The 13,882-nt window shown below is 36.1% G+C and overlaps 1 protein-coding gene across 1 annotated transcript in view; it reads right to left on the bottom strand.

Moving 5' to 3' along the window:
* Positions 1-10,630: 10,630 nt before the first annotated feature.
* Positions 10,631-13,882, bottom strand: part of LOC137406159 (alkaline phosphatase-like) — a 41,313-nt gene continuing 38,061 nt past the window's right edge. The window contains exons 9-10 of the mRNA XM_068092689.1: positions 13,215-13,391; positions 10,631-11,469 (exon numbers count right to left, since the gene is read on the bottom strand). Coding sequence (XP_067948790.1) covers positions 11,171-11,469; positions 13,215-13,391 — 476 coding nt within the window. The 3' untranslated portion in view covers positions 10,631-11,170. The remainder of the gene's footprint in view (positions 11,470-13,214; positions 13,392-13,882) is intronic.

Genomic DNA, 13,882 nt, shown 5'->3' with positions numbered 1-13,882 from the left:
AAGTCTATTTTGGGGTAGCCATATCCTCCTAGTCTTTGAATTAAGTTCTCTGGGAGAGAATTGAGTTGTCTGTAGATCTCCAATTGTTGGCGCACTGTCTTGGAGTAGTCTCCACATACTCTAATGTCTGCCGAGTTTTGTTCTGGTAGCTTCTGTTTTCTGACTAGTACCACCGGTGTGCCATAATTATTAAATTGTGTTGGCTCCCAAATTCCTTTGGCTATTCCTGCATAATAAGCTCTATTTAAGTCATCAAATATTGCAAATGATACTGGTCGTGCTCTGCAAAACTTTGGTGTAGCTGAAGCTTTGAAGTTTATCTCCAGTTGGTAGTCTTTGAGACAACCAAGTTCATGCTTGAAAAAGTCAGGATGTTCTTCACATAGTTGTTTAAAATCTTTCTGCAATGATGTGTCTGGCTGGTCTGTGGTGATCGTAGAGATTGTGTTCTCTCTTATTTTATTATCAATGGAGATTCCTAAATGTTTAATAGCTGTTTTTCCTAGTAGATTGAGGTTTTGAACAGTGCTTACTACAAACTGTAGAGTTTTCTGTTCCTGTAGAGGTAGTTTGGTTCCAATGTTACATTGTTCTGTGGTCTTTATTATGTGTCATGAAGCTGATTTGTAGTCCACTTGTGTAGGTTGAATATCAGGCTTTCTTAGCTGCTTCCAAATCTGTTGAGGTGTAAAATTGTTACAGGCTCCTGTGTCAAGTTCCATGGTGAAAGTTTGTTCTTGTAGTTCTATTTTCTCATGCAATCTTGGTACGGAATTAGCGGAAGTCTTTATCATGTGTAGAGTTTCAATTCTTTTTACTGGTTTTGAAGTTGTCTTCTTCTTATACATGCTGGCTCAATATGTCCAATTTTGTAACAAAAATTTCAATTTGCAGATTTGCAATGGCAGTTATCTGGCAGGTGTCCAATTTTATCACATTTGTAGCTTGGCTTCTTCTGTAATGGTCTAGTTGCTTCCTGTCTCTTGTGCTGTTGTATTGATGGTGCATAGCTTTTCGTCTGGGTGAAAACTTTATTCAGTCTTGGCTGCCTTCCATAAACTGTTTCCTTGGCAACTCTGGCTGTTTCTTGTGTCTCCTGAGCTATTTGAATGGCTTTATTGAAAATTGGTTCCCATCTTTGACTTTAAAAAATGATTTTAGTACTGCCTCATTGTTGACAGAACAAATGAATTTTGTTCTCATCGCCTTATTTAATGGATCTATGATGTCTGAGAAAGCACAAGTTGTAGCATCTTGGCGCATTTTTGCTGCAAGTTCTGAAATTGCCTCTCCTGGTTTCCGCTACATATCACTCCAATATTGGTAGCGTTCCCTTACAATAAATCGGGATGGGTCAAATTGTTTTTTTTAAAAATTAATTATTTCATTCATGCTTAAATCATTGATAGCTTTAGGTGTACTTAGCTGTGCTAATATTTTGCTTAGTTGTTTGTATAGTGCAGGGGGTTGATTGGTTAGAAAAGCTCGTGCCGCCTTCTCAGGTAGAATTGAATTAGTTTCTATGAAGGTGTTGAGCCTGTCCATGTAGTCTGTTAGTAACTCTGTTGTTGGATCAAATTCATAAAATTCCGGTACAGATGCTGTCAATGTTTTCTTTCCTTTAGCTTCATCCAGAATTAGTTCTATTAACTTTCTATTTTCATCCAGCTGGTTCTGTCTAGCTTGCTCTTGTTCTGTCTAGCTTGTTCTTGTTCTTGACTAGCTTTTTGAGCTTCTTGCTGCAACTGGATAAGCTTAATCAGTTAGTCAATTGCCTCTGCCATTATCAGATGATATAGTGTAAACAAGTACTCCTGTTTTATCTGTAGATTTTAGTCCACGTCACCAATAAACTTCTGTTATGTTTCTCAATAACTTGAAGTTTATAATGTGGTTATTTTAAAGGTTTGAAATACTGAGTCCTTCCAGTGTTTGAATAACAATAGTAGTTTATTCGTAACTTGAGATTAGACTGACAAGTACAGAATATGATTCATTTATATAGCAATTTGTTAGCTTTAAAGCTAAAAAAAGCATAAGTATCAAAAAGCTTTAATGAATGATAAAAATATAGTTGTTAACTTTTCAATAATAGAATAATTGATTTCTTTACTTTCAAGTATCTCAAAACTGTGTGTACGCGCGTGCGTGGGTATCTGTGTTTGTATTGGTGCCTGTGTATCTGTGTCTGTGTATCTGTGTATCTGTGTCTGTGTATCTGTGTGTCTGTGTATCTGTGTCTGTGTATCTGTATCTATGTCTGTGTATCTGTGTATCTGTGTATCTGTGTATCTGTGTATCTGTGTATCTGTGTATCTGTGTATCTGTGTATCTGTGTATCTGTGTATCTGTGTATCTGTGTATCTGTGTATCTGTGTATCTGTGTATCTGTGTATCTGTGTCTGTGGATCTATGTCTGTGTGTCTGTGTGTCTGTATGTCTGTGTTTCTGTGCATTTGTGTATTTGTATCAGTGTATCTGTGTCTGGGTATCTGTGTCTGTGAATCTATGTATCTGTTTCTGTGTATCTGTGTCTGCGTATCTGTGTCTGCGTATCTGTGAATTGGCGCATCAACCTGTCGGCATGTTGGCATATCGGCGTATCTGTGTATCACGCGGACAATTGTATTATTTTCGGAGGAAGAGTCTCTACATTCTCGCTCCGTTCGTTCAGACAAAGCCAGTATGATATCAAATTTTTACATTTCTACCAGTATCGAGAGGAACCAGTATCGTCGTATTCAATATTTTGATGGATAGCTTCTGGTGGAAGAGTAACCTTTTTTATACACACACAGTTCTATGCAAGAATTGTTATTATTAATTCAACATGTTCAGGAATTCTATTTAGTTTTCTCAGTTTGCATTAATTGTATCATTACCGAATCATTTTTTATTGTAATCGTAGCAAAACAGACTTAATTTAGCTGTTACTTGCTAATTATTTCACATTTACATTTAAATCCTTCTATAATTGTTTTATTTTTTAAAATTTATTTGACCAGCACAAAACATTTTTCTTATGATATGAAGTTTGAAAGTTACAGTTGTTTGATGAAGTTTGAAAACCTTTATAGTTGTTTTTATTTTCTTTCTAATTTATTTAAACTACACAAAACACTTTTGTCATGATATGAAGTTTGAAAGTTAAAATGGGAAATGTTCTTATATGTTAAATACAAATAAATTTTCAGTTCAAAAACTTTTTTATTACCCGGGCAACGCCGAGCAGTCATCTAGTCATAGAGTATATGTGTTTGGAAACTCTTGCAAGCCCTGATTGTTACTTGTGTAACACGATATATTTTATCAAAGTCCTGGCCTACAACAACTATTGCTGGTTTGTCAAATTCAGTTGCATTATATCTTTACTCATTTCTTCCAGCTAATTGCCTATTTACACAAATTACAATTTTTGGACTGCTGTGTGTTAGATTTTCCATTGGTGTTTTAAATTCCTAAACATAGTTGTTGTAATGGTGACAAATGTTTTGCAAATCCAAAAAAATACTACGCCTGGTACCTGAGATACGTTGACATGCTTGATTCATTTCATCTCAATTGGCCACGAAGAACATTTGCACATCTTGTTGCTTTCGTTTTCAGGTAGCAAAAGTGATCTATGACAAAACCTGTCCTTGTGTTTTAAAATTGCATAAAACCTTGCTCACAAATTTTTCTCAATGTTCCAAAATATGTCATATGCAAACAATTGTTATATTTGCAAATATTACAAAAAAATAGCGAGAATCTGCACTATCTCCAAGCATTAAATTTTTCAATGGTTTAGGGGGCTCAGCAATTACTGGTACTTTGACTTTTTTATTGGCGCAACCTATACCTGGAGCTTCGTCTTCGCACTTGATCGCTTGACAATAGTGACAAATTTTATCAATTTTTCCTTTGAAAAAAAAGAAATCTTTTTCATAGTTAATGGAGCTGTCATAAAAATACTGCACTAAACTTTTCTTGCCAGGGTGCACATTTTCTTGCAGCAATCCTGCCTCACTCACATGCCTGCCTCTGTTCACATTGTGCGCCAGTTTCCCAAGATCTTACAATTGCAATCCTCTCTCGATCACACGCTTGTCTTTGTGCACGTTGTTCATCCATCTTTAAGGATGTTTTTGCTGCGATCCTCATTCAGTCATTTGCTGAATTCTTTCAGCCTTCCGTCATTCAATAATTAAATCCTTCAGTCATTCAATAATTAAATCCTTCAGTTATTTCGTGGTTCTCAAAATCGTGCTGTTCTTTCTTTGTCATTTGCTAACCGTTCATTTCTTTGCTGTTCAATTTCAAAAGCTCTGTCGGCAGCTTTTTCCCATCCTGTCTTTTTAAGTCTTTCTTCTCTTTTATGTGATGAACCATTGTAGGTTCTTTTTTGGAGGTTTTGGACCATGGGTAATTTTTTAGAATACATGTATTTAACAGATTAATTTAAAATAAAAACTATTGTGGTGGCCATAGCACACAGACATTATCGGCTGCATTTTAAAACTTACACTTTATTTTAGTGATCTTTGACAGCAGCATCTATCACATATGCATATCTATATTTAGCCATTTATTATATCATTTTCCTTGTGTATTGAATGCCTTACCACAACTTATGTAAATGCCATCACGAGTTTGACCATGCTATCTTATGTAATACTTGTTGTTGGCGTAGGGCCAACCATATAAAAGGCTGGCATTTTTTTTGAGTTGACAGAGTAGTCTTTGGCTGTTTATATACAAATATGCAATAAAGCACTCCACTCTCATGCGTGATTATTTTTGAGTCTGAAAAAGGGGAACTAGCTAGTGTGCCGTAAAAGACCAAGCAGCATCTTTTACACTATAACTGAATTTAGAACAATTTTTTAATTGAAATTTTATTTAAACAATCTTTGGAAACAATGGTTAGATAATAAATTAATATTAATAATAAAGAAAGATTAGAAATTAACTAGGTGATAATAACAATGATTGAATAAATAACAATGTTTAAACTTGAAATACTATATTCAAATTATTTAAAAAAATGCAACTCTGAAATAATAATAGTAAAACAAACTTCACAAACTTATATTATAGACTTCTACATTTATATGATCTTTTTACATGTAATAATTGTTTATTAAATATCAGAGAATGAGGAATAGCTGATACTTATAATCTTACACGATAGTACAGTAAAGTAGTACTGTAACTATGTTTGTTCTGAAATGTGAAATCAATGACGATTTTCGAATTTGTTAGATTGGAAGGAAGAATGTCTAAGTTAATACATAAAGCTTTCATAAACTTATAAATTTGTACAAGTTTTATAAATGTAACATTTATTTGACAAATATAAGAGAGTGAGGAATAACTGATAAATATAACCTTACATGGTAATACAGTAACTGTGTTTGTTTTAAAATAAGATTGATTAAATATGTATGGTGTGTAATCATGTTTTGAGGTCTTATGTAGCCTAACAATGTCTAAGGCAATGGTGAGACAAGTCGAGGTAAGTGATGCTTTTGCCATGGTGTTAAAGCTATCAGATTAATAGCTTTATTGGCTTCTCAGTGCTATGACATATAAGCTATACGGCAACTCATAGATCAGCTCATTCTACAGTGTCGTATCAAGGTATGTACCAGCACGTTATTTAACATGGCGTCGTAGGCAGGATACTGTGTTGTTACATTAATTAATGGAGTGGTGTTATTATACTGTGTCGTTCTAATATTTTGTTGAGGGTTGGTAATATTAATTAGTAACGCTGTTGCGTGTCGTAGCGTCGTTTGGGTAGGTGATTGTTATTTATTTGGGTTGCCACATTGTATCGGTAGTGGAGTAGCATTATCATAGCAGTGCTATAGTGATTCCTTGTGTTAATTGTTAGGTGTGTTGAAGGAGGTTGTTGTTATAGTTGTGCGCGAATATGGCTGCTAGACAATTAAATGTTAGCGTTTTCCCTAAGTTGAGGCTAGATAGTGGAAATGCCTCTAGTTCTTTTAAGTCTTGGCTTAGTGAGTTTGAGATTGCATGTGAGCTTACTTCATTTCGTATGGATAATACTGAAGGTGGTGCCCCACTCTTTGCTGGAAGGACTAAGCTATTAGCTTTATTGAGCGCTATTGGTAGTAAAGGAATGGAGTTTCTGAGAAGCTTAGGGTTACATCTTGCCAGCCAAGCAGCTGATGCTTACCAAACAGCTTTAAATCTTTTGAGAGGTCATTATGAGAGAGAGAGGAGAGTGTGTTTGTGAGAATGATAAAGTTTGCTACGGTCTCACAGGCTTTAGGGGAAGAAGAGAGAGAGTACTTGGTGAGAGTGGAAAGGTTAAGTAGAGATATAGATTTTGGTGATGGTAATGATGATTTGAGGCAGCGCTTCTGTGTAGCTTTAGCAGTGAATGGTTTGTGTGATTCCAGTGCTAGGAAAGAGTTAATGCAGGAGACTGACTTAGCTTAGGAGCAATTATCTAACAGATTGAAAGCTAGACATTTAGTTAGAGAATCAGAATCTATTATCAGTGGTGCTAAGAAAGATATCAAGGTAGAATCTAGTGACAGTAGTTCTGTTGCAGCTGTTTGCCGAGTTTCTAGGAAGATCGAAAAATCTCATGGGGAGCGTTCTAGTTATAGGCTACCTAGGAGAGATAGTTCAGGTAATGATAGATCTGACACCTATTCACCTGGGTGGAGAGGTAGGCAAAGTTATAAAAGGTCATCACCTAGACGATATAATTCCCCTGCTAGAAGTATTATTTGCTTTGCTTGTAACAGGGAAAGACATCATGTTAGGGATTGTTCGAGTGCGAGGTGCTATGTTTGTTCAAAGAGAGGTCACATTTCTAAGGATTGTCCTCGCAACAAGTGTATTGAAAGACAAGTGATAAGATAAGGTAAGAGATATAGCAGCAGTGGTAGTAGTAGAAGCCCATCAGGGGATAGGTACAAATCTAGTAGACAAAGTAGGAGTTTTAAAAAAAAGTCCACATAGAGTAAGATTCACCAAAAGCAATAAAGATGGGCTATGTAGTAGTGACATTAAACAAGTTTTAATAGTAAATGGGAAAAATGTTGAGTTTACACTCGATACAGGAGCAGAAGTTTCTACGGTAACAGAAGAGACTAGTAAAATGCTTAGTCTGAGTTTGAGTAAACCTGCACGTAATATATATAGCGCAAATGAATCTTCTCTATCTGTAGCTGGAATTTGTAAAGTTGAAATCAGAAGCACTTTTAGGTCAGTCGACACTTTTGTGTATGTTTTAACAGGTTCTAGGAAAAATCTTTTAGGATTACATGAGTTACATCAGCTAAAATTGCTTGACATTATTAGTATGTGCAAAGATGATTTTGACCAAAGGGAGTTTCCTGACGTTTTTCAGGGCTTTAAAATGAACTTGAAGGAAAATATGAAACCTAAGTGTTTATTAACACCCAAACCAATGATGTCTGGTCTTAAGGACCAAGCTGAAAGAGAATTAGACATAATGTCAGCTAGTGAATCAATTTCTCGATCTGCTGCTAGTTATGCCGGTGTAATAAAGAACAGTGGGAAAGTTCAGAGAGTCTCTATATTGAACAAAGTTAATGAGTTTTTAGACGAAATAGAAAGCGACAACTTTTTTGGATGAGAATAAATTTGAGGAAAAAAGGAAAAATATTAGGTCAAGGAGAGAGAGGTTAAAGCGCAGGTTTGAAGAGCAGATTTGAGCGTTAGAGAATGAGGAAATGGAATTGAGTGAGGAGTATGAGAGCTCTGTCGCTCTTTAAGGTGTCTTAGCCGAAATGGCCAAGTTGAAAGCCCGTTTTCCCGCTAGATTTGCAAAGGCTAGGCCCGCGGTGGACAGCGTTTCTGCCGGCGCCCATGCTTAAGCAGAGAAGGCTGCTGAACCTGGCTCTTATAATCCAAGCCTGGAGGGCGATTCTAGGGAGGAAAGCTTGAGTGCGGAGAAGGCCAGGGTAAAAACTGTAGGCGTTGCTAAAAACTCCCTGGAGGAGTCTTTTGAGACCCCAGGGTTGTATAAAAGCAGCAAGCCTGTCAGTACGACAGATGCCTGCACTAGTCAAGAGGAGTTCTAGACCTCAGTTCTAGCAGCAGCAGTGATGATATACACTGCAGAGGGATGGCCTCATAACAAGGAGACAATAAAAGCAGCATACAAAAAATGGCAGACTCGCTGTCAGTAATAGAAGGATGCCTATTATAAGTAGCTAAAGGGATCATTATTTTGAGCCTTCAAAAGCAAGTCCTCCACATCGTGCAACTTGGACACTTCGAAATGGAGAGAATGAAGAAACTGGCTCATACAGCAGTCTACTGGCCAAGATTTGATGCTGACATAGAAGGTATCTGCTGGCAAGGTACGTACATAATGTAAAGAACATCAACACCTACCACAGAAGTATGCAATTCAACCCTGGATGCTTTCTGAAAAGCCATAGAGCAGACTTCACTTGGATGATGTTGTAAACTTTATGGAGAAGCAACTGGCTAGTAATGATTGATGCATATTCCATGTAATCATTTATTCCCAAGACCTCTTCAATGTCTACCAAAACAACAACTGACATATTAAAATAAGAATTTGCTCATTTGGGATACTAACACACAATAGTGACTGACAATCATTATGCTACTAGCTTCACTTCAGAGCAATTCAAAACTTGGTATAAGGAGAGAAGTATAGTTTACTTAACAGGAGCACTTTACCATCCAGCAACCAATGGAGCAGCAGTAAGACTAGTAAAGACATTCAAGCAAGCATTAAAGAAATTTGAGATTTCACCAAAAGAAGCTCTACAACAGTTCCTGATGCAGTACAGGAGAACACCGCTACCATCTGGATTTTAACCAAGCCAACTACTAAATAGAAGACAGATCAGATGCAAGATTGACATCCTATGTTCATCTCCAGCTCACTTGGCACAACAACACCAGTCAAGAGTGGCAAACCAGGCAAACCAGGCAAACCAATCTACAGATCAATCTCACAAGATAGCAGCAAGAAGACACATATACTCAGTAGAGAATACTTGTTATGCACGCTATTATGGACCAAGACAAGTAGGACAGCCTAGATGGGTTCCAGTTATAGTTATCAAACTCTATGAAACTCGCAGTGTGAATGTGAAGGTTGTGCCAAGAGGGCCTACCTGGAGGCGTCGTGTTGAGCAGTTACAAAGAAGATATTCTACCAAAGAAGATGGCAAACCTGGTGAGGAACCTAAGATGTCCAAGGAGCTTCAACCATCAGTACCTGTACCACATCCAACTGTACTAGATCCAGTTGTACCACAACCTATACCCACTACCCAAAAAAGTTAGACGCAATTACAGACTTTCTGTTAAAAATGAATATAGAGCACACAACCCTTGCAGATCTAGACGTAACAGACAGATCTAATACACGCCTTTAGCTGGGTCAGAAGGTGTTGAAATACTTGAAAGCAAAGAAATCAATTATTCCATTATTAAAAAGCTAAAGGCTATATTTTTATCATTCATTAAAGCTTTTTGATACTTATGTTTTTTTTTAACTATAAAGCTCACAAATTGCTACATTATATAAATCAATCATATTCTGTACTCGTCAGTCTAATCACAAGTTACGAATAATCTACTACTGTTATTAACACACTGGAAAGACTCAGTATTTCAAACCTTTGAAATAACCACATTATAAACTTCAAGTTATTGAGAAACATAACACACACAAACACACACAAACTTTGAGATTTGTATATATAGATGAGCTGCAGTACTCAATCATAGACTGGCAAGGTCAAACTGGATATCTTCATATAATTACGCAGGTGGACCCACACACAGGTAGTGAAACATAAAGGAAGAGCGTAACTCCCATTAATGTTTATTCTTTTGAGATAATGATACGAAACACAAGATCCAATCACTTACACAGATACTGACATCTGTCCCATCAATATCTGACAGACATGTAAGCAAAAATCAAAAGTGAAAGATTGTCTTATGTTAATCATAACCAAAGAAGACTTACAGTTGATCTGGAGCATCTATCATCTCAGTTCCATTAAAACATAGGTGTGCCCAACTGCTAAAAGAGTCTGATCCCTCATGGAGTACAGGAGGTAGCTGTCAGTAGGCTTTACCTCACTAACAGCTGCCAGCGCTTCCATCACTCTGTTGCCACTTGAATCAGTAATTGCGTAGCTTCTGTTTTATGACCCGCCCAAATTGTGTCATAAGGTAAATAGGTCACCATATCAGCACTTCTTAGACTGATCCTGCTTTCTCAGCTTTGTATAATTTGATTTTCATGTCTATTTTTATTCTTTTGAACTTACACTATCTTTAGCTTTTTCTTTGTCTAAAATATAACATTTTATAATAGTTTTTAGGAAATGATTCCTTAATAGAGCATTCTTGCAGACTAAAAGTGCAATCGCTGTAAGACTTAACTAGACGACTTCGCTAACAAATCTCTTCAAGCCTAGAAGTATGTTATTCCTGCTCATAAACATTTTCCGTGCAACGCATTCAGTTTCATATTTTGTGTTCTAGAATATTCCTAGCTTTTTACTGAAACCTGCTGAAGCCTTGCAAATAAATCTGCCATTTTACTAATCAGTCTAGTTCCAGCATTATTTACAAATTGTAAAATTAATAACGCTTCAATGAAGTCCACTAAATATTAACTGAACCCAAAACGCCAATAGCGATAGATTATTTTAGTCCAATTTATTAATGTAATATGTTCGTGCAGCCTTTGACTTAACCTTTTGAAGTATTCTATTGCAACAGAACCTGCAGTATTGATAGTCAGGGTAACAAAGTACTGTCTTATATGGGAATCTTCACGGCATGTCAAAGAATGATGCTCAATTATCATCAGCAATAATATGATCAGTAATAACATGGTCAGCGATAATATGGTCAGCGATAATATGGTCAGCGATAATATGGACAGCGATAATATGGTCAGCGATAATATGGTCAGCGATAATATGGTCAGCGATAATATGGTCAGCGATAATATTGTCAGCGATAATATGGTCAGCGATAATATGGTCAGCGATAATATGGTCAGCGATAATATGGTCAGCGATAATATGGTCAGCGATAATATGGTCAGCGATAATATGGTCAGCGTTAATATGGTCAGCCATCGCATAATACACAGCCTGATGCCACATGTCAGCAATTACTGTAACAGCCAACACATGACTGCAAGACTTGCAACCAAAACTTTTGCTGGAAATAGATTTGGGGCATCAGAGCCTTGACAACTGGTATCAGCAGCAGTAGTGGCAGGGGCAGGATTGCAGTGGCTCTTGTCTCGTCCAATGCACGCTGCATAAGCCATTCCATTTGCTATAAATGTTTGTTCATGGACTCCTGTGAAGATGTGGGCCATTGGTCCAGAAGCATAGAGTGGCACATCAGCGCCTCCATGTGTGTCATAAGGCAGTGGAAATGCAGACTGGTAGACACGATCAACATCTGTAAAGGTAAATACATGAACAATAACACCAGAGAGAAAAGGGAAGAACAGAAAAACATAATACCGTGTCGCATCATAATGCCTCATAAAACTTCATTGAATATTATATCTGAACCTATTTTGTACTACAAAAATGTAAAGGCTATTGATTTGATTAGCCATAAAATAATATATACCACTACATTAAATTTTATCCTGTAATGGTATCTATTAACTCCACAAGGAATATGTTAGTTTGAATGTTGTTATTTTTATTATAAAACTGTTTATTCCTTTTACTAAGGCTACCTTCTAGTTTCTAAGGCTTAGTTCTTCGCCTCCTCAACAACCAATCAATTTGTCCAATCGCCTTACAAAATCAGAAGAAAAGATGATTCCTCACCATCCTACATTTTAAACTGGGCTATAATAGCATTAAAGCACACATTTTCAAATTGATAAGTTAAACACTTTCCCCAAGTTGTCTGCATATATGGAACACGATCATGCACAATGGAACATGCCCAGGTGGAATCTCTAACAGACATAAAAAATGTGCAAATTATGTGTACCCAGCTTATACACTTGAAAATTTATAGCCTAAGTTCTATAGTAACTTGTTATTTTATGATGGTAGTCACTTAGATTAATAATTTAGTTATTCTTTTAGAGAGCTCATGGCTAGCCTTAGCTTATCATTTTAAAATAAGGTACTGTTTGCTAACAGAGAACCGTAGACCAACTATATTTTTATTAGCAAGCACCAGATGCTAGTATAAATAAAAAGCACTCTATTGAACATTGACCAGTATTGTTAGAATAGTTCTAAAATCATTAAAGGAACTAACATTACAAAACAAATTATAAACAAAGTAAACGGATAGCCACCCAAAAATACTGCATTGCTTTGTAGCTAGAGTATGGAAGTTCTACACAAATATTAAGCATGTGTAATAGTTCAGTGTTTTAGATGTATTATGTTTTTTTGTAACAAAAATGCAAATTTCTTTTATACATCTAGAATCGCGATTCCAGAAAAAATGCTAATCATTCAAAAGTCACACACAACAAATTTTAAAAGATTTTATCAGAAATTATATATATTTTCTTATCATTTGAGATTTTGTTCGTTGTTTGAAATGATCTGACTGTCAGGATATTTTAAAACTAAAATCGTCAAAACTTGATTGTGGCTTAAAACAATCAGAAGAAAAAGCTGTCTGCAAAAATAACATAGTTGCACTTCCTGTTTGTACATTTTGTTATGACATTTGCTATTGTTTTCAAGCTGCAGTGTTATTGTGTATATTAATATACATTGTATATATTATTTTATACTTGCTCTATTTTGTGTTTTGTGTTTGAAATAAAACTCTAAATATAGCCTCAGATACATTACTATAGACGTTTCAGATGATGTAAAAGTAGGTTGGCTAGAATTTTTCCCATTATTTTCCTTTAACTGCTGTGTAAACATATAAGTAGCTGATGTTGATGAGACCGAATATATATTTATCCCTTATAAATAATATGCATGACTTTTGACGCCGTTGTTATGACAATCCGGGCATTCATTTTTTCACATTGTTTCAACTGCAACCAAGGTTTGTCGATTTCAACCTTGAAACATCTTGGCAGTCAGATCACCCAAAGCAGCAAACAAAATCTCATATGATGAAAATTATATCTATACTATCTGATAAAAATTTTTTAAATTGGACATGAGTGACCCTTTAATAAAGACAGGTAGGGGGAGATAACTAACCATAGTAGCCTTTGTTTTCAGGCAGTGTAAGGTTGACCCGCTGATTATCAGTCTGGAATCCTGGCCCATTGCCATATGCAAGAATAGTATAGCGATTGCCTGTTCTGTCCTTCAGATTCTGAGGGTAGTAATCATTGCTGGCTACGGACAGTATACTGCTGCCTCGCTTAGAGTAACCTGGGAACAGAGGCAAAAATAGATCATAATTAACTCTTGCTATACCTAAACTGAAAAAGGTGTATGTTGCTGTTCATCTGTTCTTAGATGAAATTTTCAGCAGCAGTGAAGCAGTAACAAGCCTTCCAACAAACTATCCACAAACAAGCAAATCTTTTAGAGCTCACCTCATCTCTCTTTCAGCTGTTCTAAAGCTGATAGAGCTCGGTACAGGGAAGTTTTAGAGAGTTATGGAACAAGGAACCCATCACTCCATGTTTAGCAATAATAGGGTCAGCAATAATTTGGTCAGTAATACTATGGTCAGTAATAATATGGTTAGCGATAATATGGTCGGCAATAATATGGTTAGTAATAATATGGTCAGTAATAATATGGACAGTACTAATATGGTAAGTAATAATATGGTCAGTAATAATATGGTCAGTAGTAATAGGGTCAGTAAGAATATGGTCAGTAATAATATGGTCAGTAAGAATATGGTCAGTAAT

The sequence above is a fragment of the Watersipora subatra genome, chromosome 10, assembly GCF_963576615.1.
Source record: "Watersipora subatra chromosome 10, tzWatSuba1.1, whole genome shotgun sequence".
NCBI classification, from domain to species: domain Eukaryota; kingdom Metazoa; phylum Bryozoa; class Gymnolaemata; order Cheilostomatida; family Watersiporidae; genus Watersipora; species Watersipora subatra.
This window is presented reverse-complemented; position numbering and strand designations above follow the sequence as displayed.